The sequence below is a fragment of the Nyctibius grandis genome, chromosome 23 (assembly GCF_013368605.1).
Source record: "Nyctibius grandis isolate bNycGra1 chromosome 23, bNycGra1.pri, whole genome shotgun sequence".
In the NCBI taxonomy this organism is placed as follows: Eukaryota; Metazoa; Chordata; class Aves; order Nyctibiiformes; family Nyctibiidae; genus Nyctibius; species Nyctibius grandis.
Window position 1 is genome coordinate 4,931,704 of NC_090680.1, and position 25,267 is coordinate 4,956,970.

General features: G+C 43.0%; 1 protein-coding gene across 2 annotated transcripts; it reads left to right on the forward strand.

The window, feature by feature from the left end:
• The first annotated feature begins 612 nt into the window (after window positions 1-612).
• On the forward strand, window positions 613-21,130 carry CCDC80 (coiled-coil domain containing 80). Of its 2 annotated transcripts, none has more exons than XM_068417524.1 (8): window positions 613-1,220; window positions 1,582-3,488; window positions 7,427-7,583; window positions 12,459-12,595; window positions 13,231-13,379; window positions 16,611-16,714; window positions 17,877-17,957; window positions 19,830-21,130. In XM_068417524.1, the coding sequence occupies exons 2-8, from the start codon at window positions 1,593-1,595 to the stop codon at window positions 20,174-20,176; spliced, it is 2,871 nt and encodes a 956-aa protein (XP_068273625.1). In that variant the 5' UTR covers window positions 613-1,220; window positions 1,582-1,592; the 3' UTR covers window positions 20,177-21,130. The 2 variants fall into 2 exon arrangements, with proteins under 2 accessions (XP_068273625.1, XP_068273624.1); XM_068417523.1 differs by having other exon boundaries at window positions 1,585-3,488.
• The last annotated feature ends 4,137 nt before the right edge of the window (window positions 21,131-25,267 follow it).

Below are 25,267 nucleotides of genomic sequence, written 5' to 3' on the forward strand. Positions count from 1 at the left end.
CCTTATCCATGTCTCTTTAGGTATTTTTGCACCTTTTTTTTTTTTACTGCTAGTGCACATTCATGGGAATTACATGTGGCTCTAATTTTAATACAATAATAAACACCCTAATTTCTTTAAAAACTACAAATTAACAAACAGCCATGCCCATGTGATGTTTGCAGAAAAGACTGTACCAACATACTTGTGGACCTGAAAGAGAAATTGGTTGGAAAGTGAAGAGAAATTGGATTTCACTGCAGAACTCCCAGAAAGCAAACAAGGAAAGGGGGAACAGGAGACAGAAATAATGGGGTTAGAAAACAATAACTCTCAAACACCAGAGCTGTTTGGTGGGGAAACGCACTTCTCACAGGACTATTTTTTATCCAGGCAGCGTCCGTCTAATGGAAGGTAAGAGGTTGGGGCACGCCAGGGAGCTGGGACGAGTGAAGGAAAGGGTTAAGGCTGGAGTCACCCTCTCTGAAGTGCTCCGTGATGCTGTGCAGTGTTTCAGCCCCCGGAGCCTTCCTCCTCCTCCTCCCTCCCTGTGTCGGAGTGGGGAAGAGGCGGGTTCTGCTGAGCTGTTAAATCCTGAGGGAAGTTTCCCCCATTTCCAGCGGCCACCGTTGTTTGAGGCTGGTTCGGAGCAGGGCTGGGCTTCCCCTGACATCGCTGGGACCGCGGCCATCCAAGAAGGGCAAGAGAAGAAAAGACTTTTACAATCTGCTTTTGTTGAAGTGTGGAGAAAGGGGAAAGGGAAGCGTCCTTTTTTTTTTTTTTTTCAGCATCACATTCCTGTGTTTTTCTTCAGCCTGGAAAATACATTAATGCTGATGCTTTCCTCTCTGGAAACAAAGCAGCTACACGGGACTGAGGAAGCAAGGAGTGGGAAGGAGGCTTGGGGAGTTTAACAGACAGACACCCAGAGCAGCTGGGAGTTGCCTTTTCTTAAATGACTTCCCTGCCTGCGTGGGTAACCGGTACAGCAAAAAGCCAGACCTGCAGGTAAATGGAGAAACAGAGATCCCAAAAGAAACTTCCGCTAACCTCATCCCGCTTGTCAAGAAGGTGAAGAAGAAAGAAAGTTAAAAGATACACGGGGAGACGGACGGGCGCTGGGACCTGTTAGGCTGCATAAGATAAATCGCTGGGCAGCAGCAAAGCTGTATGGCACTGGTCTCCTTTTAAAGGAAAAAGACGTGAAACCTCGTCCCTGGAAGGGGAACTTCCCTGAGAGTGTAAGTCTCAAGTCAAATTCTTGGCTTTCTGTTCTACGTGCGGGACGCTTTGTGTGTGTTTGCATGTGTGTCTATGAAAGCGTGAGAGACGGAGAGAAGGATGCAGATCACAGTGTCCTTTTGAATAGACAGAGTCACGTTACAGATGGATGATCTCATTTTTGCATAAAATGATCCACTTTGTGCTTTTCCAAAAATAACTGTGAACTGTACAAAGCCACTGGGGCAGGACTGAGGTGTAATGAAGCACTTTTAAATCACGAAAACTAGCCAGCCTGTGCCGTGCTTTTTTAATCACTTGTACAAGATATCATCATACAGTTAACATCTAACTTTTTCTCTTTCTTCTCCTGCCCTCAAGCAGATTGCACAATGAACTGGAGGCCAGCTCTCAGCTTAGCCCTGCTGTGGGCAGCGTGGCTAGTGTGCGGCTCGGAGAAGACAGGGAGGCTAGCGGAGAGAGGGAGCCATGGAGTTAGGAAAGTGCCCCTGGCTCACAGGGCTCCAAGCAGCCTCCTGAGAAGGTCTGGAGCATCCCTGAGGAATTTGAGCCCAAATCCCCGACGCCCTGTCACCAAGAGGGATTCTTCAGCACCTCCAAAGGCACCTGACAATCTCCTGCAAGGGGAAGCACGTTCCCAGGCCAAGGGCATGGGGACGAGAAGGAGACGGGTACAGAGACTCACAGCTGCAGCCAAATACTCCAAGTCTGAGATGATTAAGGACGAAGGGATATCCTCTGCTTCACAGTCACGAGTGGTACGTTTCCCTTCAGGGTCAAGCTCCCCCAACGTCCTGGCCAGCTTTGCTGGGAAAAATCGAGTGTGGGTCATTTCTGCCCCCCATGCCTCTGAGGGCTACTACCGGCTCATGATGAGCCTGCTGAAAAACGATGTTTACTGCGAACTGGCTGAGAGGCACATCCAGCAGATTGTGTTGTTCCATGAAGAAGGGGAAGAAGGGGGAAAAGTCAGAAGGATAACCAACGAAGGAAAAATCCTGGAGCAGCCACTGGATCCTGCACTCATCCCTAAGCTCATGAGCTTTCTGAAACTGGAGAAGGGGAAATTTGGCATGGTGCTGTTGAAGAAAACTCTGCAGGTGGAGGAAAGGTACCCTTATCCAGTCAGGCTAGAGGCCATGTACGAAGTCATTGATCAGAGTCCCATCAGAAAAATTGAGAAGATGAGGCAGAAGGGCTTTATCCAGACTTGCAAAGCAGCTGGAGTAGAAGGACAAGTGGTTGAGGAAGGCAATAATGGGGGCAGCACCCAGCCTACCCCTGGCGGTGGACATGTCCAGCTATCAGCAAGGAAGGAGGAGCCAAGGAAGAGCAATAACCAGCCAACAAGGACCAAAACAGTGAGGAAACCAATGACAACCACAGTGGCCACTCCTCTGCCTACAGTAAGGACCACTACCCTCCCTCCCACCACCACAACTACCCGTGCCACCACCCGCACAGTGACAACAGCAAGCCGCTCTACGACAACAACTACACCCCTCCCCATCACACAGAGGACCTGGACCACAAAGTCACATTCCACCACAGAGTACCACAGGCTGCCAGTAGCCCCTGATGCCACCACACCACGGGTCACAGCCTCTGAGGATTTCTACTCTCCTGTGTGGAAGGCAAACCGCAGGGATCGGCAGCGCGGCCACCCGGAGAAACACCCAGTGGCCACACGGAAACCAAGCAAAGCTGCCCGCTATGACAGCTTCACAGAAGTCCCAACAGCTCCCTCAGTGTACTATACAAAGGCAAATGTGGGTAGATTTAAAGATAACCGAACAGACAGAAAGGACTATAACCACAGGGACCTGAATGTCACACCAGGGCAACACAAACCAACTAAGACTAAACCACCAAAAAAGAAGGCCCAAGAAAAGATACTGAGCAATGAATACGAAGATAAATATGACCCGAGCAAGCCTGCTAGTTCCCATTTAGAGGAAGAGCTTGCAGTGGGAAATATTCCCCCAAAGAAAGGAAAAGAATCAAAGAAGCATGAGCGAATGGATAAACCTGAGAAGAAGAAGAAGAAGGACAGACCTGACAAGCTGCAGAAGAGTGAGAAGCAGTCCAAGAAGGACAAAGCTGAGAAAAAGAGCAAGCAGGACAAAGACCGTAGCAAGAAGAACAAGAAGGGGAGCAGGACGGAGAATGAGGATTTCCCTAAGCCCAACAAGAAGCCTTTCCTACAGCCTCCCAGGAAATCAGTGACCGACCTCCTGGAATATTTTGAAGGCAAAAGACGGCTCATTGTAAGTAACTCGTTCATCTGAATCTTATTACCTAAATGAAGTCACATCTCCCTCCTAGCAGGAATATGCAGAACAGAAAGTTTATGGTGGTTTTGTATTATTCTTTTTTGGTGCTTTTGTTTAAGAGGTGAAGTTTCTAGACCCAAGCAATCATTTCCAACAGGGAAGGCTTCGCAGCCTCACGTTGGAAATCTTACATGCAGTATGAACATCAGTCAGCCAGGAATTAGGCTAAAACCTCTTCCCAGTCTCTTCCATAAGCCACCACGTAGCCACCAGTTTATTTTGTTTCCAGTGGATACGTAGGTGTCAGGATCTGTATAGTTATGATCGATAAAATGAGGTTCCAGTGTGGATTACGTCCATTCATCGTTTTGGGGTCCTTGCCAACGTTACCACATTTCGATGCTCTGCATGTCCTGCCAGCTGGCGCACCTGCTTTATATTGGTGCTGGTGTCCTAAAACTGGAAGCAAGCCAGGTGGCTTGGCAGTACTAGTGCATGTCTGACTGAGGATACGCACAAAGGCGTATGATCAGATGCCCTGAGGTAGGACTGTTACATTTGCTACTCTTTGTGATGGGAATTCGGCATTCAAATCTCCCAGACATCTTCAGAGATCCCTTGCAAACTTTATTTTGTTTTGATTTCTTCTCCTGCTGTTTTTATTAAACTATAACACTATGGTTAAGTTTTCAAGTCTGAGAAACTCAGCATGGTCTGGAGTTACTTGTCCCAGGGTTTAATAGTGTTGTATGTTTTTCCAACTACTTATCTAAAAAAACACTTCACCTGGGACAGGAAACAGTTTTAGCTGTAGTGCAAATGTTTTTTCTGGCAGATGGCACATACCCTGAAAGGTATACTTTGAAAAACAGTTCTTTAAAAATATTATTGTGGGAGCTGGTTTCTTGCAATTATTCCACTGCAAGCTGGCCTGTTTCACAGTTATTGTGCAATAGTCAGTGTCGCAAACATAGCTTTGACTTTCATGCCCCATATTCCAATATGAATAGCTAAGATACCAAGCTAAGATTTCAATCATTGGAATTTAATTAATCATTCTGCTGATGATTCAGAGACCTAAGCAGAAGGCAACTTTCTTCTCCCCCTCCCTATTCTTCCAGCTGTAGGGGCTATGAAGAGCAAGCAGACTTACATTCCCCAACATGTTGGAAGTGGAGAAAAGCCATATATTTGAAAAATTTGAACTTGACTGAATTTTGCAAATAATGCCTATTAGTTACTTGTTAACTAATACTTAGCCAAATCAAAAGCTCAGAGAGGGAAACTGCACAGAAGTTTGGGATCTTTGAAATTTGGTCTTATATCTCAATGTCGTGGTGTCCAAGAATATGTGTAGCATCAGGACAAATAAAAACAAATTTGAAAGAAGAGCCAAAAGCAGAGCTCACAGATGTCAGGCTGCTAATTCATTACACCAGCACAGTCCTGCCAACTTAAAGGATGGTCTGAAATTTGAACCTTCTGATACTAGGCCATCTTTCAGCTGGATCTCCAAGAACAGAGTTGCACAATCTGAGGTTGGCAGGCCAAAATTCACTGAAGACAAATGATTCTGCCACGCTGCACTTCACTTTTCAAGTATCTAATACCATCCTCAGCCTGCTTGCTCTGAAGTTTCTTGGAGAATAGGTTTGATTTGGTCATCAGTAAAAGCAGTGGCTGAACTCTACTATCTCTTTGCCACGCATGGCACATGTGGAAAACAAAAAACTTCTGAAGCTTCTTTGAATCCACACACGTGCCTATTTGCATCCCTTCTTATCAAACTGTTCAGTTCCCTCAGGGTCAGTCCTTCCAGCTAGGTGAACTCTGTTATTCATGAGTCTTCAAACTCCCTCTCTAGAGAATCAGCCCACGCTGCTGCAGAAGTGGCTCTCCCTGAGTTTTTCCCTATTGCTTTGCTATACTTTTGTCTTTCAGCTGCTTTAATAGACTGGCTCCCAAGGACATTGTTTCAGTCCTCTCCCAAAAGTCTTTTGAGAGGGACATGGGTTTTTAAGTCCTAAACATCATTAAGGAATTCAGATTGCAGATTGCAGTGTGAATTTCAAACATCCAGAATTTTGAAGGCTATTCTGGGTTAAGTTCAATTAATGACAAATATGGGACCCAGCTGCAGAAACTGAAAAAAATGTATGGGTTTTGAGTCCTGCAGCCCCACCTCTCTATAGTGGGGCTTTTATTGCAGTCTTACTAATGCTGAGAAATCTTGGCTTAGTGAGTTTGAGTTTTCTGTTTATTTCTCTGTGGTGATTAAATGCCGACTGACAGTTTAAGATAATACTCCATTTATACCCCCATGCACATATATACACGTGCACATACACACACGTGCGTGCAAATACAGTGTATATACTGCCTGGGTTAAAACAATCCTGGCACAAAGCTTTGATTTGAAGTTTGCTTTGCCTCTTAAATGTTCCCTGCTTTGTTCTACAAGGTTTGATGAAGTTGATCAAATTCAGACTTGACTGTGAGTTCCTGCTTACAGCCTACAAAACTAGGAGGACAGTACAAACCAATGGTCTGGGTTTGATCTTGATCCTCAAAACCTTTTTATGATCCTTTTCTCATCTGAAGTATTTCTATGCAATTTTAAAAGCAGCGTGTTACATGTTATGGCCCAGTAATCAAATCCTCTTTGTGTCTGACTCTCATTCACCTTCATCTCCCAATGCTGTAGTCATGCCAGGGGGCCTTTGCATAAATAAAAGTCAGATCTTATAAGCCCAGAAATGCCTTTTACATTTCAGTACATTGTTGAACTGGATTTATAAGGAGTATATCACAAAAATTAGCCTCCAGACCCTACAAACTTAAAAAAGCAGCTAGAAGATGATTTCACATGTTAAAAACTAAAGTGTAAGTTTGCAATTGAAGGATTCTGGTGATTATTTATGACCTTAAACCATAACGTTTGGATCCAGATTCCAACTCCCTTTGTGTTTGGGGGATCGGTGGCAGGTGCTTGATTGCAGTTCACTGCTGCCAGTTAGAATGATTACATTGCCAGAGCCGTGGCATTCCTCTCCACCTCCTGCTGGAAACTGCTGCATAGGACCACTGCATGTTATTACACACACACCTTCCCTGGAATATTTGCATTTCAGTCACTGATGAACGGTCTAAGTTGTGTGCTTTCAACTTTTTAAAAGTTAAATCTTTGCAATTGTTAGGAGGCTTTGAAATAAGTGCTATAAACTGGAGAGATTTTTATACTTTTGTTGTTGTAATTGTTCCTCCTCCTGCTCTTCCCCCATAGCCATGATTTCTCAGCAAATGTAAGTCCTGTAAGACATCAAAGTGGCTTAGAACAGAGAAAAGCTAAATCAGTAGTTTTCAGATGAGGTCACAGTGGCCTTAGCAAGTCTTGAAGGTCTTCTTATACAGCCATCAGTTACCTAAGTATTTGTGTAGCCCTAATTTTGCTCACCCCTTGACAGTCAAAACAGCCACCAGGAGCCCTGGACCATGGGTTGAGGCCAGAGTGGCTGCCCTGTTCCCATAGCTCCCACTGTGAGTGAGTAGGGGGAACCTCTCTTCATGGCACCACTGAAGGCTGTGAGGGAGACCCAGTAAAACTGGCAGGGCAAGGGATAATAGGACAGTACGTGTTTTTCTGTAAAATCCAGTGCCATTTCTTCTACCAGCACTGTGGAGAGGCAGCGTAGAAGCTGGTGCCACCAGCTGGCTGTGCTTCCTAAGGTTTTCCGGTTGAACACCTTTGGGCCAGGCCTGGGCCTAAAGGTACACTCCAAACACAAATAAATAAAATAAGGCTACAGAGCTGTCAACAGCTCCATGGAAAAGAAAGCCCATTTTGCAGACAGGGACTAGTTCTCCTTCAGTAAAATACTCATCTGCTTCATTCCTTATACTAAACAAGATCTTTTGTCTCTGCCCCCAACCAGCTGATCACAACCCCCAAGGCGGACAACACCATGTATGTACAGCAGCGAGACGAATATCTGGAGAGCTTCTGCAAGATGGCAACAAGGAAGATCTCAGTCATCACAATTTTTGGCACCATGAACAACAGCAGCATGAAAATTGACCACTTCCAGCTAGGTTCTTTATTTTTAATAATTTCTTTCCATCTCGTGGGCACAATACAGACAGCAAAGGGAGAAATCTCCTCAGCTTGGGTCAAGATCTAAGCAAGATCATTTGTTGTGGTCTAGTTGCACTTTCGAACCCATTCCTCCCCTAACTACCCCCCTTTTGTATTTACAGAAGTGTCTCTGGTATTTTCCATGTTTAGGCTTCCAGTGCTGTAACTTGAGCACCTTCAGCTTTCTTTGTAGGAATTCTTAAAGCCAGTAAAACAGTGAAACAGTGAAAAGGCAGAAAAATGTGATGAGGGCATGAGACAGACAGATAAAATTAGGCTCAACTCTACCAATACCTTGAATACCAACCTCACTGTCTAACTGAACGGCTGCCCCAATACAATGTCCCCCTGCCCCAGCTCTTGGTTTTGCAGGACATCAGCCATGGGTGGCTAGATACTGGCTAGCATGATTTAAACACTGCTTAAAGAAACTGGCTGTTGTCATGTAGGAGAGGAGATTGGGGGGCAGGAAATGCTGAAGGGAACTGTTTGAGATTGTATTCGAAACTTGGCCCAAGTTAATCCTGTTTCGAAGTTCAACATCATTATCTCCCCACTCTGCTGTATAACATTTTCTCACGCCTTTGCACTCCTCACAAGGTCATGGAAAAAAGCTTCATTTTTCAGGGGCACACACTGGCTAAACCCAAGACAGAGAGAAGTGTGCCAGTTAGACACCTTGCTGTGAGTTCCTTTACTTCCCTTCCCGGGATCAGCTTTCCTAGGCTTAAGCGCTGATTTTGATATGTTCACAAAGTGAGTATTCTCCCAGGCGCGTTTTCCCCTCTGTACTGGTAAACAGATACTAATATAGAAGATTTCAACCATAGCCTCTAGGTATGACAACTTTACAGATTTGCACAAGCATAACTGATATTATCAGGTTTACCATCTGAAGTCCTATTGCCTCTCCTTACCCATAAAGCAAGATATCAATCAGTGTGACTGCTTATTGCTGGCTATTGTAAAGAGGTTTATCTCATCGAAGCCAGAGGTTTTGGAGGCACTATAAATCAGACTATGCAGGACTTGCAAATTAGCTCATTCAGCCATATTTAGTACCACCTTCTTTCCATACAGAGTTCCCATATAGACGGGGGACACTAGACATCCATCTCTCTTAGGCAGCTTTGAAACAACCGGTGTCAGTGTTCAGGTCCTGGGGAAGCATCCACCAAAGCCAGTGAGAACCTTTCCTTTCATAACAGCAGGGTTTGGACAAAGACTTCAGGTCCCAGTCCAGCAAAGCACTTAAGCTTAGATGTCTCTTGAATTATGTAAACAATCTCATTGCTGTCTGCGTCTAAAGGTTAACACCACCGTGAATGCTTTGCCGGACAAAGGCAAAGAAATAGTGTAAAAGCTGCTAGTTCGGCTTATAAGTCCACCACATCTTTCCTCTGGAAGTTCATCTGGTTTTACCAGACCTTAGGAAGAGATGTATGATGGAACAGAAAGCTCAGGACCACACCAGCTCTGGGGTATTTCAGGTCTAGCATACAATAGGCCAGATGATCACAGATTTATGTCTGGCTTCCAGCCATGTCTCTACTGCTCTCAGAGGGAGAGGACCTAGTGGAGGACCAGGAGCCTTGTGTCCCTAAATGACAGCAAGTCACAAATCCTGCCAGACTGTCCATTTGTGCACCTCCTTGACAAATCTGGAGCAGTATAGGATTTTCCACATCAGGCCAAGGTTACTCAAGGTCACTTTCTGTGTACCTAGACCCATCTGCCTGTCAGTGGACTGTTTAGGATTATATTTAGTTCCAGTCTGGCTAATAAACAGACATTCACTCTGACATAGACCATACTCTTTCAGCCCGTTCCAAACTTAACCTACACCCGAACTTTCCCCAAACCACACAAGTGTATGTAACAGCTGAATTCTCACAGGAGGAACTAACTTGTTGAAGAAAAGCAGGAGACTTAGAAGGGTGTGAGTTAAACCTTACATGAAGTTTTGCCCAAAATAACAAATCCTGACCTTTTTTAGAAGTTTAAATAATACAAATGTCTTTCTGTTCGACTTCCCCTTCTCCTCTGCCCTTCTTGCTTGCATGGCCTCTTCATGACTCACTCTCTGATAGTATCAGAGGCAGCAAAAGCTCCTAAGAAGCATTTTGTTCACAATATTTATGCTGTAGTGAGAAGCCTTAGCACCCAGCGTGATGAGATCTACTTGTAGATCTACAAGTTGGGACTACATCTTGGGACTTAGATACAAATGACAACAACAGGAAAGTCCACAGAGAAGACTCTTTACTTGAAATTTCAAACACATTTAGAAGTAGTGAATGAAAGAGAGCTCATTAACACTGGTCAAGATCAGCTCATACTGAAACCAAAGACCATTTCCCAGTTTCCCACTGGAATGACGCAAAAGCTGAGTGTCACTGCAGAGGTCTTCTCTTCACCCTGAGTTACCCATGTGGTCTCTTTTCCCCATCTCACAGGACCAGGGCTTTAGTCAACTAAACACCAGCCCCAGGCTACCTACCTTACAATCAAAGCCAATACCTAACCTATTAAGCCATTGCACTGCTACAACAAACTGCTGAACTTCTTTGCAACCTCATTTGAATTATTTGTAAAGAGTAACTCATCTTCCCAGCCTGTCTAGCTGCTAAAGATGTATGGAGAAAAGTTTCTGCACTTTTTCAGTGACCTTTCTAGAAAGAGCAAAGAGAGCGAGGACTTTGCAGGTAGCAGCACACAGTCTCAGCTCCCATTGTTCTTCATGCTGATCCCAGATGTCCTTTAGGAGGCAGAGCTCAGGGACAAGTAGTGAAATGGAAAGAGGTGATTAGAGATACTTCTTTATTTTCTCCCTAGAAATCACTTCCAAGTTTGAAAGGCTGGCCTGCCTTTGTGGCATTATTTTTTTTCCCCCTGAAACGTTTTTCTGTATCACTCTTGTCATTTAATTTTCTTCTTTACATTGTGAGTTTTGAAAGAAAATCTCCTAAAAATGAAACTCTAAAGTGCTATCTTCATGTTGATACCTATAGTCTTTAAAGCAGAAGAGTGCCATGGATCAGTTGGTCTAAGGTGCTGCGTCATACAGCTGTTTTCCATCACATTTCACACTAACATCTTTTGAATTATTCTACCTCCATATAGGCCAATGAGATAGTCTTTGTTTTTGTAGGGGATTGTTTGCAGGCATAAGTATGATTTTTTAGTCTATGTTTTAATGGTCATGCTTGCCGTTAGTAACATGTAAATCTCCCAAAGCATTGATGCATGATTTACATATGTTTTACAAAGGGAATAACCGATTAGCACATCCAGCAACCCACCCAGTGAGGAATTTATAACATTGCCTATAATTCTTTACAAAACTTTCAACTGAGATACATGTAACCACGTAAAACCATATAAATTATATCTATAGCTTGATTAGTATAACCAAATTTTAACATTTGCTGGTTTGGTTTTTTTTTCTGTAAGAAGCAGGTCCAAGATGTGAAACCTAAAGGTCAGGTTCTGATTCAGACATTTTCCCAAAGTTTTAATTCAGAAGTTTCATTCAGTCTATTACACGGATTGGACCTACTGCAAAATTTGAATCAGATCAGTATGCTCCATAAAGGCATGTGTGCTCAACTCGGATCAATTCATCTCATCTCTATTTGCTGGTGAATAATGGTGGAGCAGGGGACTGGAAAGTTGTACCTCTGGATTCTAGCTCTTTGGTTGACTTCAGTCAGGTCACTTAAGCCGTGGCTGGGATTTCTAAGTGAGGATATGAATATTTATATTCATAGTGGTGTCACAGGGCATACACAAGTAATGTTTGCAGAGAGCTTGTTGGTGCCCAGGTGACATTTCACTTCACATGTGATTTGGCCTGTCTTTAGCTTTCCAGGCCCACAGTTGCATATGGAGTCCTGTTCCAGCACTGTTGCAGTTGTATAGCACTGTGCTGGATGCTACAGCTAAGGCTGAGCTGATGACACGAAGGCTTTCAGGACTTGGCCCTAATACACCCTAGTTCCAGGGGAAATAAGGAGCCTCAATACCTCCACAGGCTTGTCTTATAGATGCTTCAAAACTGTGTCTTCAGAGGTCTTTTTTCCCTCAAGCATTTCTGAATGTTTTCTTAGGGTAGAGCAGTGAGTAGGTAAAAATCATGCTCAAACAAGTTTTTTTCCTGTCAGGGTATTAGAATAGGAAATGAACGTCAGCAAGCAGATGGAGGAGGAGTGCCACAGCAGGGTACACAGAGAGAGCTGAGGAGCTAGGGCTGCAGTATTCAAGACATATTAAACAGTTTCTGGTTTCTTGTCATCCCTAAACCTCCCATGTAATTTTTTAAGACTGGGAAGGTTAACTCTAGTGTCCTGGCCAACCTCAAGCTGTCCTAGCTATATTTTACTGACCCAAATACTCTGTGCTGTTTCACTTGGATATGGTGCTTTCCAGCTCCTGTCCTAATTTGCTGAACTATTTTCTATTCCAGAAGTGGCTGCATTTCAGGAGCTAGTGAAATGATTAGTACATGCATATACATGTATAAGCATGTTGAAAAAAATCTAAGAGATCATTCCAGGAAAGAGCAAGTAACCAAGATTTTTCAAAAGCAGTAGAAATGTTGAATATTGAAGTGAATGTGCCCTAGGATAGACTGATTTTCAAAAAATACTGTGATTGAAAACTGGACAGTTGAAAGCCATAGTGCCATACTGATGCTTTTTTAGTATCTTGCCTATGCAGCAGGAAGAGGGCTTCTGGGAAATTGATTTCCCCCTTTCTTTCGAGGTGAAATTAAAGGCAGTGTGCTGCGTGATTCAATGACTCTATTTATTTCTCCTTTGTCTCACATTAAGATAATGAAAAGCCCATGAAAGTGATAGAGGATGAAGATCTTGTGGACCAGCAGCTCATCAGTGAGTTGAGGAAAGAGTATGGGATGACCTACAATGACTTCTTCATGGTGCTGACGGACACTGACATGAAGGTCAAGGTGAGGGTTTCGACCCTTTGAAAGAAAAGGCATTGGGAAAATACAAAAAAAAGAGAAAAAAATTAGGAAATTACACTACAGGCTTGCATGTGAAGCACATAAGAGACTGATGCAGGACTTAGTCATTGCTGGAGGACAAGAAAAATGACAGGAAGAGAAATTTTCAGGAATTAGGTAGCTATCTTCATTTTCTGCAGTTAGGGGATTTCAGGAATTGTGGGTTTCTGCTGGGATGGTGAGCTGACATCATTGGAACAGGACCCCCCACTGGCAGGGGTTTCAATGTAGTACCTGGCATTCTGAAACACAGAGTCTGGCCGCTCAACAGGATGACAGCACATTGCATATGGACAGTGCTCCAGTTGAATGGCCTTACAAAAGAATAGAAGGACAATTTGTTGCCTGCAATGGTCTGCAATTTGCCCAACTGGGCAAATACTGAAAATATGCCACTTTCAAAGTGCAGTCTGACTGTGAAACCAATAATATTTTCCATGGTTTCTGATCTGGTCTAGGCCTTGTCACCCATGTGTTAAGAGGAATACTTGAACCTCTATATATTCTACAGTGCTGTGATCCATGCAGAAAGACTGCCAATATGTGCATCCTTTTGTCTATATGTTTTTTCTTAACAGCAATACTATGAAGTACCCATAGCAATGAAGTCCGTGTTTGATTTGATCGACACCTTCCAGTCACGAATTAAAGACATGGAAAGACAGAAAAAAGAGGGCATTGTCTGCAAAGAAGATAAGAAGCAATCCCTTGAGAGCTTCTTATCCAGGTATTACCTTCTGTTCTTATCTGCTGCTAGTTCTAATAATTATTGTCTTATTGGAAAAATACCCATCCAAGTACTTCTGTGATTTTTAATATAGATTTCTCAGTGTTTAGAGTGTTAAATAAATACAGAGATGTAGCCATAGCTGCCTGCAGTCTTGTACAGAGCACTGGAAGTCAGGATGCATGTTGTGTTTCCTGACTGACTGCACATTCTTTGGACACTAACTTTCTGTACCTCAGTACCCCCATCATGACATGGACACAATAACACTGATTTGCATTAGAAGAGCAAATAAGGATTACTTCGCAGATGTTATCTCAGTGTTTTGAATGTACGAAGCACAGTGTTTATGTGTTTCAATCATCTCATTAATCCCATTCTAATCCCTCCCATGTAACTTGAATCAGTAATTAATTCTCTGTAACTTCCTTTTTATCCTGCTTAAGATAACAGTTAGCCTTTGCCAGTATTAGTCATGCATATTATTAAAGGTCTTGCAGATGTCTCTTGCAAAATGTTTAAGAGACCTTCTGGAGAAAGACAGTTTTCTTTATGCAATCTCTATATGCCATGTCACAACTCTACCTGCAAGACCTATATTCCAGGCAATAAACATGTCTGGACTGTGTGAATTCAGATCCACAGAAGATCTGTGCAGCTATAGCCCTCTCTGTTACAGGATAATTTACATGAAATTAGGGCTACCCCATCACTCTAGGCTTTACCTGTTACTACTGCATCCTCCTCACCTACTATCAGAATCCAGAGGAATACACTGTTAATGCCAGATGGCTACAAAAATAACTGAGGCAGCATGATTGATTATGACTTGAGGGGGAAAGGAGCAACAGGTAAATGAGTAGGTTGTTGGTTCATAAACATTTTAAAATTCAACGGCCACTTCAATAGAAAGAGAACCTTTAGCAAGATCCACCCCACCCACCCCATCACCTCCTGTTTAGGCCTCAGTGATTCATCCTCAAGACCACCAAGAAGAACCACAGTTTGGAAACAGCTGACCAGTACAAGAAAGTGTTTATATGCTGGGAAGTGACAGGCCCCAAATCCTTCTTTGCTTGCAAACAGCCCTAGTAATAAACACAGATTAGAAAAGCAGGCAGGAAAAATGCAGAATATTGCATCTATAAAAATAACTGCTGCCGCACAGAATACACTTGTCTGTGAAACAAGCATCAGGCTTTAAATATCGTGTGGAATTCTCTAGCCACATTAATTGGTCAGATTCCCAGCAAGATTCCTTCCAGCTTTGTCCAAGATTATCTTCCCAGCTGAACAACAGTCCTGGCATCATCTCCCTGGTGTTGCTCATTGGGGAGGTCAGTCATAATAATACAAATATTGTTCTTAACAAGCCTGGCTGGCGTGAAAGGAGACCATGAGAGCCTGAGCTGGCTTGAGTAATGCTTAAAAGCCACATGTATCAGGAGAAGATCCTTGAGTTTGTGGGGGAGAGTCCCCCTGTAACACCGAGACACTGGCTGTGCTGCTCCCTTGGCTCACAAACAAGAATGGGATGCAAAATACATAGAAGAGGAAGAAAGGATGCACACAGGGAAGAGTCTGGAAGATTTGTCAGGACAGGAGTATTGGCCTGTGGCTTCTGATGTCAGACATAAGGCATAAATCTGTACCTTAGTGACAGTGAACTAACAGCTGTGAAGGACCAACTGAACTAATTTCTCGGTAAGATGTAGCCCCAGACAAGCACACCAGCTATAGGGATTGCCTGGGGCAGGGGGATAAACAGCTTGAGCGGCTTCCAACCCTTCTCAGCTCTGTGCATCTCCAAAGGAGTTACTCAAAAAACTAGAAAGGAATTAGAGTATCTTAAAGCAGCTCACAGATAAGATCCCATCCTGATTTATGCCCTAGACAAAATATGATCCAATGTTTACATTCTCTATCGTTTATAGGTAGCCAGGTGCTTTTGCTATATAAAATATCACAAAGATTATTTTTTCCCCATTTTCAGAATGACAACATGAAAATTCCCCCCTTTCCTTCATGTCACATATGTGATTCTTAATGCTTCTCATTCCTACTCACTATCTGTATATAGACATCCATGTCTCTTTGCTGTTCTGCCTGGGCAAGATTAAAATTGGGGAGCTCTGATTTTCAAGGATTTACTTTTTTAATTCTAAAAATACACGCAGTGTCAGCCGGTCAACAAGACAAAGACATCATCATCCCCTGTTCTTTCAGCAACTTCTGTGACTTTGAGCAAGTCCCACCATGTTTTCAGCTTCTCTCAAGTGGAACAGAATTGACCCATTACATTAGCCTTTGAGATCTTCACATGGTGCTGCAGCAAGGCAGGCTGTTATAACAGAGTAACATCTGCATCCATTTAAAAGATCATTTCCTGCTATAAAAATATCCCTGCAGCTTTGCAAATTCCTTTAAATCTGATTTATTTAGGTTTAATGGAGAAGTACCTTTATTCAAAAAAGGAGTGGTTTGAAGAGTATTAAACCCCCCATAGTTAGAATTTTTTAAGATTTCAAGTGTCGTTATGGCATTGCCTTTCCTTGACAGGACAACAGAAGGTGCTCCTTGTGCAAAAGTTTGGTTAGATGGGGCATCCTATATTAAAGAAAAATCAAAGATTTATCTTATTGCCCCATGCATGCTTTATATAGCCACAAGCTCACACAACCGCATACTTACTTACAAACAAGCTCAGATTTAAAGCCATGTTAAAGGTATTTTGAGCGAGTGTGGTATAGAAGAAAAAGAGGTCAGTGAGTATTTACACAGAAGTATGAGTTATGTCTGAAATGAAGATACACCCTAATTCTCAGACAGCCCTTGGACTGCAAAATAACTGTGCTGTTCCAGCAGTGGTGAATGACGTAAAAGCTAAATGTCTAGTGAGGAATTCTACAGGAATCTTTCTTTCCCTTGAATATACACTTCTCAGCATTGTTGTAACTACTGAAGGGGGCTTTGAGCAAAGATCATAAGCTTTGCAGTGTTTGGTGAAGCAGCAGAACTGCAGATGTTTCTTTGAGAGTTCTGGGGTCGTAAAATTCAAAACAAGCTTTATCCTCTCCCAGTGATGGATAGACCTGGGAAGATTTCCCATCCAGCTGTTACTTAGAAGTTGTGAGAGGTATGACATATCTCATCCTACAGAGAACAAAGATACTGAGAGGACTTGAGTTATGTGTCACGACTGTGCCCTGTCGCACTCTCTTCTCTTTCCAGGTTCCGATGGAGAAGACGGCTGGTGGTTATCTCTGCTCCCAGTGATGAGGACTGGGCTTATTCCCAGCAGCTTGCTGCCCTCAGTGGACAAGCCTGCAATTTTGGTGAGTCAAAGAAATTATACTCTTGCTCCCTCAAACCACATCCTTCCTGGTGATGTGATGGATTCCTTTGCTCAAGTCTGAACCTAGACAATCTGAGGAGTCTGACAACTGAAAATTTTGCCGTAGCTACTCCAAATACAAATGGAAAATATTGTGCTAAGCAGGTAGTGCAGCACACCCTGACAGCTAAGACAGCTAAACAAAGTGTTCCCTAGAATCATTTGTGTAAGGCAGAAAAGGTTAGCACTCCAAAGCTTCTCTTTGGGCTTGTACTTCAGGACATCAATAGTATTTCCTTTTTCTTACTGCACAAATTAACAACATAAGTACAATGCTTTGGGAAGGGCAAATCCTCTTATACCCAGCTCAGAAGCGGGCCAGGTATCAGGGAGATGCATGGACATCAGTTTTTTTCCTTTTCCTTCCTGCTTCATTGCCAAAACCTGTAAAAATATTAATAGAAGATGCTTTAACCCAATAAGGACCCTCGCAGCCCCCAACCTAGGTACTTAAGATCCAACTACATAGTCAGTGGAGAGAGATCGGCTCCTCCAGGAGGCAATTAAGAGCAACATCCAGAAACACTGTTCCGTGTTTCCATTACGAAGCCCTGAGAGACTTACTCTGTAACTTAGGTTCCTAGCAACGCAAGTACCATACAGGGCCCAGACTTGACTCCTACAACAGACTGAAACAGGTCCCATTCAAAAGCCACTATTTCAATACATTTCAGTTATGCCTGGAGATATGCACAGTATTACTGCTACACTGTCTGTTTATTCATAATCACCTGGCTTTCATTCACAGCGTCAGCACCATCTCATTTGCCAACTACCAAAGTAAACTGTGACATGGACCACTGCAAAATGCTTTCTGAACAATGGGATGTAAGCAAAACAGTTAATTCTCCCCAGTCGCTGTTAGGGGCAGCTTTTATGCAACTGATGCTGCATTTATTCAACACACTAGTTTATCCCCATGTTTGGGACAGGTGATGTGAGTGGCAGAGACTCCAGAGAAATTAGTAACTCTTCTTCCTAGAGGGCTGTTGAGACTGGCCCCTAATTTAGCATGCCCAGACCTAGCTGATTAAACTGAAATCAGCCCTAGAACGAGCAGAAAGAACAGGTATGACCCAAAACCTGCTTAATTTCCTCCACAGGTCTGCGCCATATAACTATCCTCAAATTGCTAGGACTTGGAGAAGATATTGGTGGTGTCTTAGAGTTGTATCCAATTAATGGTAAGTGACTGTTTCCAGTTTCTTCAGTACTACCCATGAAGAGCATTACATAGTGCTGAGTGTTTCTTTGCTGTAATTTCTTTGACTGTGTTTTTCTCTTTTGTTTTCTTTCTTTTAACAAACAAGACTACACAAAAGCAAACCATAATTTTTCTTGGTGTTCCTGTGCTAAACATTATATAGCTTCTTCAGGACAGAAACGCCCAAATATCATCTGGAAGTCATCTCCCATCTTTATCTCCCACCTAAACATGCAGTCCCAAGGACACTCCTCAGCCTGCCTTGCTGTCAAAGACAAAGGGATGCCTGTGCCTTTTACACGCTCAGGAGTTTGCAGGGCTAATAGAACATAGACTCGTCAGCTTCTCTTATACAGGTCCTTCATTCATCTTCACAGAATGGTTTGGGCTGGAAAGTACCTTTTAAAGATAATCTATTCCAACCCTCCTGCCATGGGCAGGGACATTTTTCACTAAATCAGGTTGCTCCAAGCCCCATCCAACCTGGCCTTGAACACTGCCAGGGAGGGGGCAGCCACAATTTCTCTGGGCAACCAGTTCCAGGGTCTCACCACCCTCACAGTAAAGAATTTCTTCCCAATATCTCATCTCAATCTCCCCTCTTTCAGTTTAAAACCATTCCCCCTCGTCCTGTCACTACATGCCCTTGTAAAAAGTCCCTCTCCAGCTTTCCTGTAGCCCCTTCAGGTACTGGAAGGCTGCTATAAGGTCCTCCTGGAGCCTTCTCTTCTCCAGGCTGAACAACCCCAACTCTCTCAGCCTGTCTTCATAGGAGAGGTGCTCCAGCCCTCTGATCATCTTCGTGGCCTCCTCTGGACTCGCTCCAACAGCTCCATGTCCTCCTTATATTGGGGGCCCCAGAGCTGGATGCAGTACTCCAGGGGGGGTCTCACAAGGGCAGAGCAGAGGGGGAGAATCACCTCCCTTGACCTGCTGGCCACGCTGCTTTTGATGCAGCCCAGGACACCGCTGGCCTTCTGGGCTGCAAGCACACACTGCCGGCTCATGTTGAGCTTCTCGTCAACCATCACCCCCAAGTCCTTCTCCTCAGGACTGCTCTCAATCCATTCTCCTCCCAGCCTGTATTTGTGCTTGGGATTGCCCCGACCCACATGCAGGACCTTGCACTTGGCCTTGTTGAACTTCATGTGGTTCGCACACGCCCAGCTCTCAAGCTTGTCAAGGTCGCTCTGGATGGATGTGTGTGTGTGTATATATATATATATATATATATATATATATATATAGGCCTCCACTGATCCTAATTGTCTTATACTTTCTACTCATTTACCCAGCACGGACTTCACACTTACAGGCCTGAAGTTCACCAGATTTGCGCTAGAACATATATTTTAAAGTGAACATGACCTCTACCACATCCCATACCTCACATATCATGACAGTTCAAGAGTGAAGCTCCATACTGCCATTAGTGATCCAGCAAATTAATCCTGCAGTTCGCCACACTATCACACTTCAGTTCCAGTGATTTCCTTCACTGTGACTGTTTTTCACATACTCCTTCTGCATTCTGTGAACCAGTCACCCAAGCTGCATAGAAGCCAAAGATATGCATGTGCGTTGGGTGACAAAAAGGTGTCCCACACTCAAGTAGCTTCAGCCTAGAAAAAAAAGACAAGTTTACCAAACCTAACAAAACTGTTAAAAATACATCTTTTGTTCACAGTGGAGTAGTTTCATTCAGAACCAGGAAATCCTGAGCTTGTAAATAAGAATCTTACATTGTCAACTACTGGGCTGTATCCTATCTCATGTTGCTAACTCGCTTACCCTACAAACCATCATTGCCTAACCCAAATATCAATGCTGGTTTTATGTGATCACTTTCTAGGCAGCTCTGCTGTAGACAGAGAAGACATCCCAGCTAATTTGGTGAAAGACATTCGAAATTATTTCCAAATTAGCCCAGAATATTTCTCCATGCTTCTAGTCGGAAAAGATGGAAACGTCAAATCCTGGTATCCTTCTCCAATGTGGTCTATGGCGATTGTGTATGATCTGATTGATTCCATGCAGCTTCGGCGACAGGAGATGACAATTCAGCAATCCCTCGGCATGCAGTGCCCAGATGATGAGTATGGTGGGTATGGCTACCATAGCTATCACCAGGGATACCAGGAAGGTTACCAAGATGACTACCGTCACCACGGAAGTTACCACCATGGATATCCATACTGAAAAGAGCAACTTAGCCTCCAGCTGCCCTGTGTCTGTCTTCTAATAGCTATCCAAGCAATAGGTGGCCAGTTGCAGGAAGTCTTCCCAGGCCACCTAGATATCCATGCTTCCTTCTTCCACTGTTCAGTCAAGGGACTTTGGTCATTTGCCTTCTCAAAAACGCAGAAGCCTTTACAGTGACGCAATTCAGACCAGTAGTATTCAAGCTTTAAACAATAAAGACTCCTTTATATTTTTACACCTTTATAAAAAAAAGGGTATCAGCAGGTGCTGTTTGTATTAAAACCAACCAAAAAACCCCCACAGCCCCAATCCATGGACACTACTGTAGGGCAGGACACAAACTGTCCAACAAATACTGCAATGCTCTTTCTAGTATTTTTTTTGTAAGGAGAAAAAAATAAGTATATTTATTGGAAAGTGGGAATTTTGCATTGTGCTCATGAAGACAAGCAAAGAATCACACTTCAGGACCTTCCTAGAAAAGGAAAATTTAAGCAAGAAGCATGGGGCAGGCTCTTTAATAATTACAGCAATAATAATAATAATAAAATCCTTTTCAAGTACCTTGTCTAAAAAGACAGCATCCCTTCTACTGTGCATTAACATCGTAATTAGCTGACTTTATCAATGAAAATAAGGATTTATGGCTATGGCAGGATTTGTTCCAATACAATACAATGTAAAGTACTTAACTACAAAGCTTGCGGCATGGCCATTTATTCTTTTGATTGGGGTCCCTGTTCTCTTAGGTCCTGCCCACCTGACAGTTAATTTCAAGTTAATGAGAGCTAAGTGGAAACACCAACCATAGTTAGCGTTGTCTGAAATACAGAAAACTGAAAAGCATTATTTTCATCAGAAAAAAAGGAAAAAATTATCATTCATGTATATTTTAAGTGAGTTGTAACTAGCTCTCTATAATAATGTTTTTAATTAAACTATTGCTCTAAATTTCACATTTCCTTCTCCCTCTTCTTCTCATACCCTCTCCCATGAAAAAAAAAATCTAGACTAAATGTTTATAAAACTATTTGGGAATAATTTGATCTGCTACTAAACCAGCTCTATTTCTGCCACACTTTCTGACATGGTTTTCTTCTCCCTTCTGGTGTCTTTGGGCATCGGATCTGTTGCACCACCTGCTCCTGCTGAAATCAGTGGCAGAAACTGCATGCGTAGCCATACTTTCAGCACCATTTGGGTTAGATTTCCAAACATTAAAGACCCAGCAGAAAGATTCAGGAATATCCTGAAGCGAAGGCATCATGCAAGCCTTCATAGTGGCACAGCAGACACTTCTAATGTTGAAGGCATGCCTGACCACAGAATCACAGAATCAACCAGGTTGGAAGAGACCTCTGGAATCATCGAGTCCAACCATTGCCCTGACACACCATGTCAACTAGACCATGGCATTAAGTGCCATGTCCAGTCTTCTCTTAAACCCCTCCAGAGATGGGGACTCCACCACCTCCCTGGGCAGCCCCTTCCAATGGCTAATGACCCTTGCTGAGAAGAAATGCTTCCTAATGTCCAACCTGAACCTCCCCTGGCGAAGCTTGAGGCTGTGTCCTCGTGTCCTCTTGTCCTATCGCTAGTTGCCTGGGAGAAGAGGCCGACTCCCACTTCACTACAACCTCCCTTCAGGTAGTTGTAGACTGCACTAAGGTCACCTCTGAGTCTCCTCTTCTCCAGGCTAAACAACCCCAGCTCCCTCAGCCGTTCCTCATAGGTCAGACCCTCCAGACCCTTCACCAGCTTGGTCGCCCTCCTCTGGACTCGCTCCAACACCTCAACATCCTTCTTGAAGTGCAGGGCCCACAACTGGACACAGGATTCAAGGTGCGGCCTCACCAGTGCCGAGTACAGAGGGACGATCACTTCCCTAGACCGGCTGGCTACACTATTCCTAATAGAGGCCAGGATGACATTGGCCTTCTTGGCCACCTGGGCACACTGCTGGCTCATGTTTAGCCGGCTGTCCATCAGCACCCCTAGGTCTCATTTCTTTTTATAATCTGTGCCATGGGTGCACATGCCATGTATAGATGCATGCAACAGGGCACTCTTACTAGGTTTTGTCATCACAGCAGTAGCAGAGCAATAGGGAGAAGCTACAGCTCTAAGCTGGCCAGAGCATGCCCCACAGTTTGAGTTTTAGCATTTTCCTCATCCTTTTTTTTTTTGGCCCAGATGAAAACAGAACTGCGAAAAGCAACAAGTTCACCCCAAACCAGATGCTTTCTTTAGAATCTTAGTCACAAAAGGTGAGACCTTGCTTGCCCTTCTGAATGTCAGAAAGGCAGACAGATGTGGAGAGGTCACAAGGCCTGAGAGGTTCTTCCTCAGCTTTACAAACCCTGTGACCCTCTGGTGCCGTCCTCCATATCACAAGGTCTAGTCAGCACAGCTCCCAACTTACCTCCCTCAGGTGACTGGAGCTGAGTGGGGAAAGGTAGGAATCTGACAGAACCATTTTGAGAGGACTACTGCCTGCAGAGAGCTTCCAAGCTCTCCCTTATCTACAGCACTTCCATGGCTGAAAACAGTGGACAGAGAAATTCAAAAAACCAAAGAGGAGCTATAAAAAAGAACCACAGAACTGAAAGGTTTCTAGAAGAAAATAGGAGGTCCCATAGCTCAGTTTTGGAAAACAAGTGCTTATTGCATCAGTGTATTAAGGTCAGCTACCTTTCTTTGCTTAAAACAAAAGCAGAGGAAAGTACAGCAGATGTCTAACAGTCATCTCTTGTAGACAAAACTAGAAACACCTCTGGAGTGTTTGCTTTCAGGTGTTCATTTCAACTTCTCTGTACTCTTGTTTTCATGTAAAGTCTTTAAATGAAAGCCCTTTTAACTTACATTACAAATCATGGAAACTACATGTCCTGTGCTAAGCAGTAGGAAGAGACAGTTAACTTACAAAAAATTGCAACATCTGATCCAAATTGCATTCTTTTTTTCTCCCCTCCCTCCAGAATTCAAAATTAAGTTGTGCAAGTACCAAACCCAGCCTAGGCATTCTGTGGGAGCTGCATTAAAAAATACAACTCCAAACAAGTTGTCTACTTATAAGGGAGGTTGGGATGGGCTCTTAACCAGAACTACACATTCAAATATTCATAGAATTTGAGGAAGACTCAGTATTATTCTACATTCTGGTGCAGATTCCTGCCTTCACTACAAACTGGCTTAAAATTACCAGAAACTTTCAGCAATGATTTAAAATCCTGATTTTGCAACTTACCTCTCCCTATGGAAAACTAAAAGCAAAGCCTGAAGGAACACGAAGCCAAAAAAACCCTTTCAACAACAACATATAGCTATCTTGAAGACTATAAGCATTCAGGAGCTACAACACTCCAAATTAACATTTCATTTTGTAAAACACAAATCAAATCCAAAGTACTGGATCTGTCCCTGCAGCATCACTCTGAGGACAGACTTATTGAGATTAAGGTCCTATTTCTACAGCCCTTTGTGGGAAGATTCCACAGGATAAAGTAAAACTTTTTTCTTACACATATTTATGGGCTCTGATTTAGCTCCAAGATGGCTGTTTTCATCCACAGGCTGTGCTTCAAGCACCATGGCTTGGTTGCTACATTCACAAAGTAGCTGAAATTAACCAAAATAAATATTGCTTTAATTGACTTGTTATAAACAATAAGAACATGAACATATCTCTCTTCCTGAGAGGTTTTGTGAACTATTTCCTCAAACCTGGAGGGAGGAACATAACATCCTCAGCAGCAATTAAGTTCAAACGTTTGTGAATGTGGGCTCTAAATCACAGCTTAGAAAGAGCTCTCTGCCCAATGTACTCATTAAAGACTCTGTGCCAAACTAATGCTGCTCTCCAAAAATCTCCTCATAAATTTCCCTATTGTCATTTGAGGAGAAAAATAGTAAGCTTTCCAACATGGAGATCAACAACCATACAGTGGAAATACTTAATCAGCTGGGATTCACATGATCTATTTGAAACATTAACTCCATAGAATAGCTCCTCCTTGCTAACTAGATCTACATCTCAAATTTAGTGTGTACAAATCTCATGTACACAATAAATTTGACTATTGCCATGGATAGTACAGTCACACAGAACTGGTTATACTTCCGGGTTACCTCACACACTTTTTTATTGCTAAGTTGATGCAAATCCTTACCCATTTTTAGACAGCAGTTAACACTCCTGTTGCTGCAAAGGGGATATACAGTTCTCCTGCATTATTAAAAGAAACCTGCCCGGCCAATCCAACAGAATCTCTCTGAGACCTCCAACCTGAAGACAATAGAAGGATTTCTACATTAGACAGGACCAACTTTACAGCGCAAGTAAATGCTTGGATCAACAGTTATATACCTGATATCTTTGTGCAATCTAAAACTTTGGCAAATAAGTCAAGCATAATAGTATCAGTGAAATTTATAGAGGGAAAAATCATTAAGTGGGACAAGAGCTGAAAGCAAGAACTAAGTGCACTTTATAAAATCTGTAGATCAGTCATTTCCACGTCTCATTTCTCTTAAGGCAGGAAGGTCAAACATATGGTTTTTAAGACGTTCATCCTTGGTTTGGTGCTCTGTCGTCAGAGGTATGAGGCTAATTTCTATGTTCTGAATTAACGCAAGGCAAAGCTCTCTGGAAAAGCTCATGTAAAAAGCTACTGCTCATGTAAGTGCAAGGCAATCTAAAGCTAACAGTACTTTCTTCTTGGAAATACCTGCTAAAGTTGGTCTCTATAATTGAAAAAGACAATGAACTTAGGCAGGTATATATTGCAAAACTGTATGTAATGGAAAAAAATGAAAGTGTCTTATTGCAACTAAGTCTTCAACAGTTTGAGCAATTTTTTTTGAATTGAAGTTTTACTTCCCAAAATAGGACATCATAAACCAATGAAAACCTTTCTTATTCTTACACTTTCTTATTAATTCTGTACAGATGCAAACACCTAGGATTCCTTTTGTTGCAATGCCCTACTATCCTAGCACAATGAGCTCAGCTGTAAAAAAATTTTCAGTCACAACAGTAATTTCGCTTTGTACAGTTATTCTTAATAAATGTTAGAGAAAGGTAATACT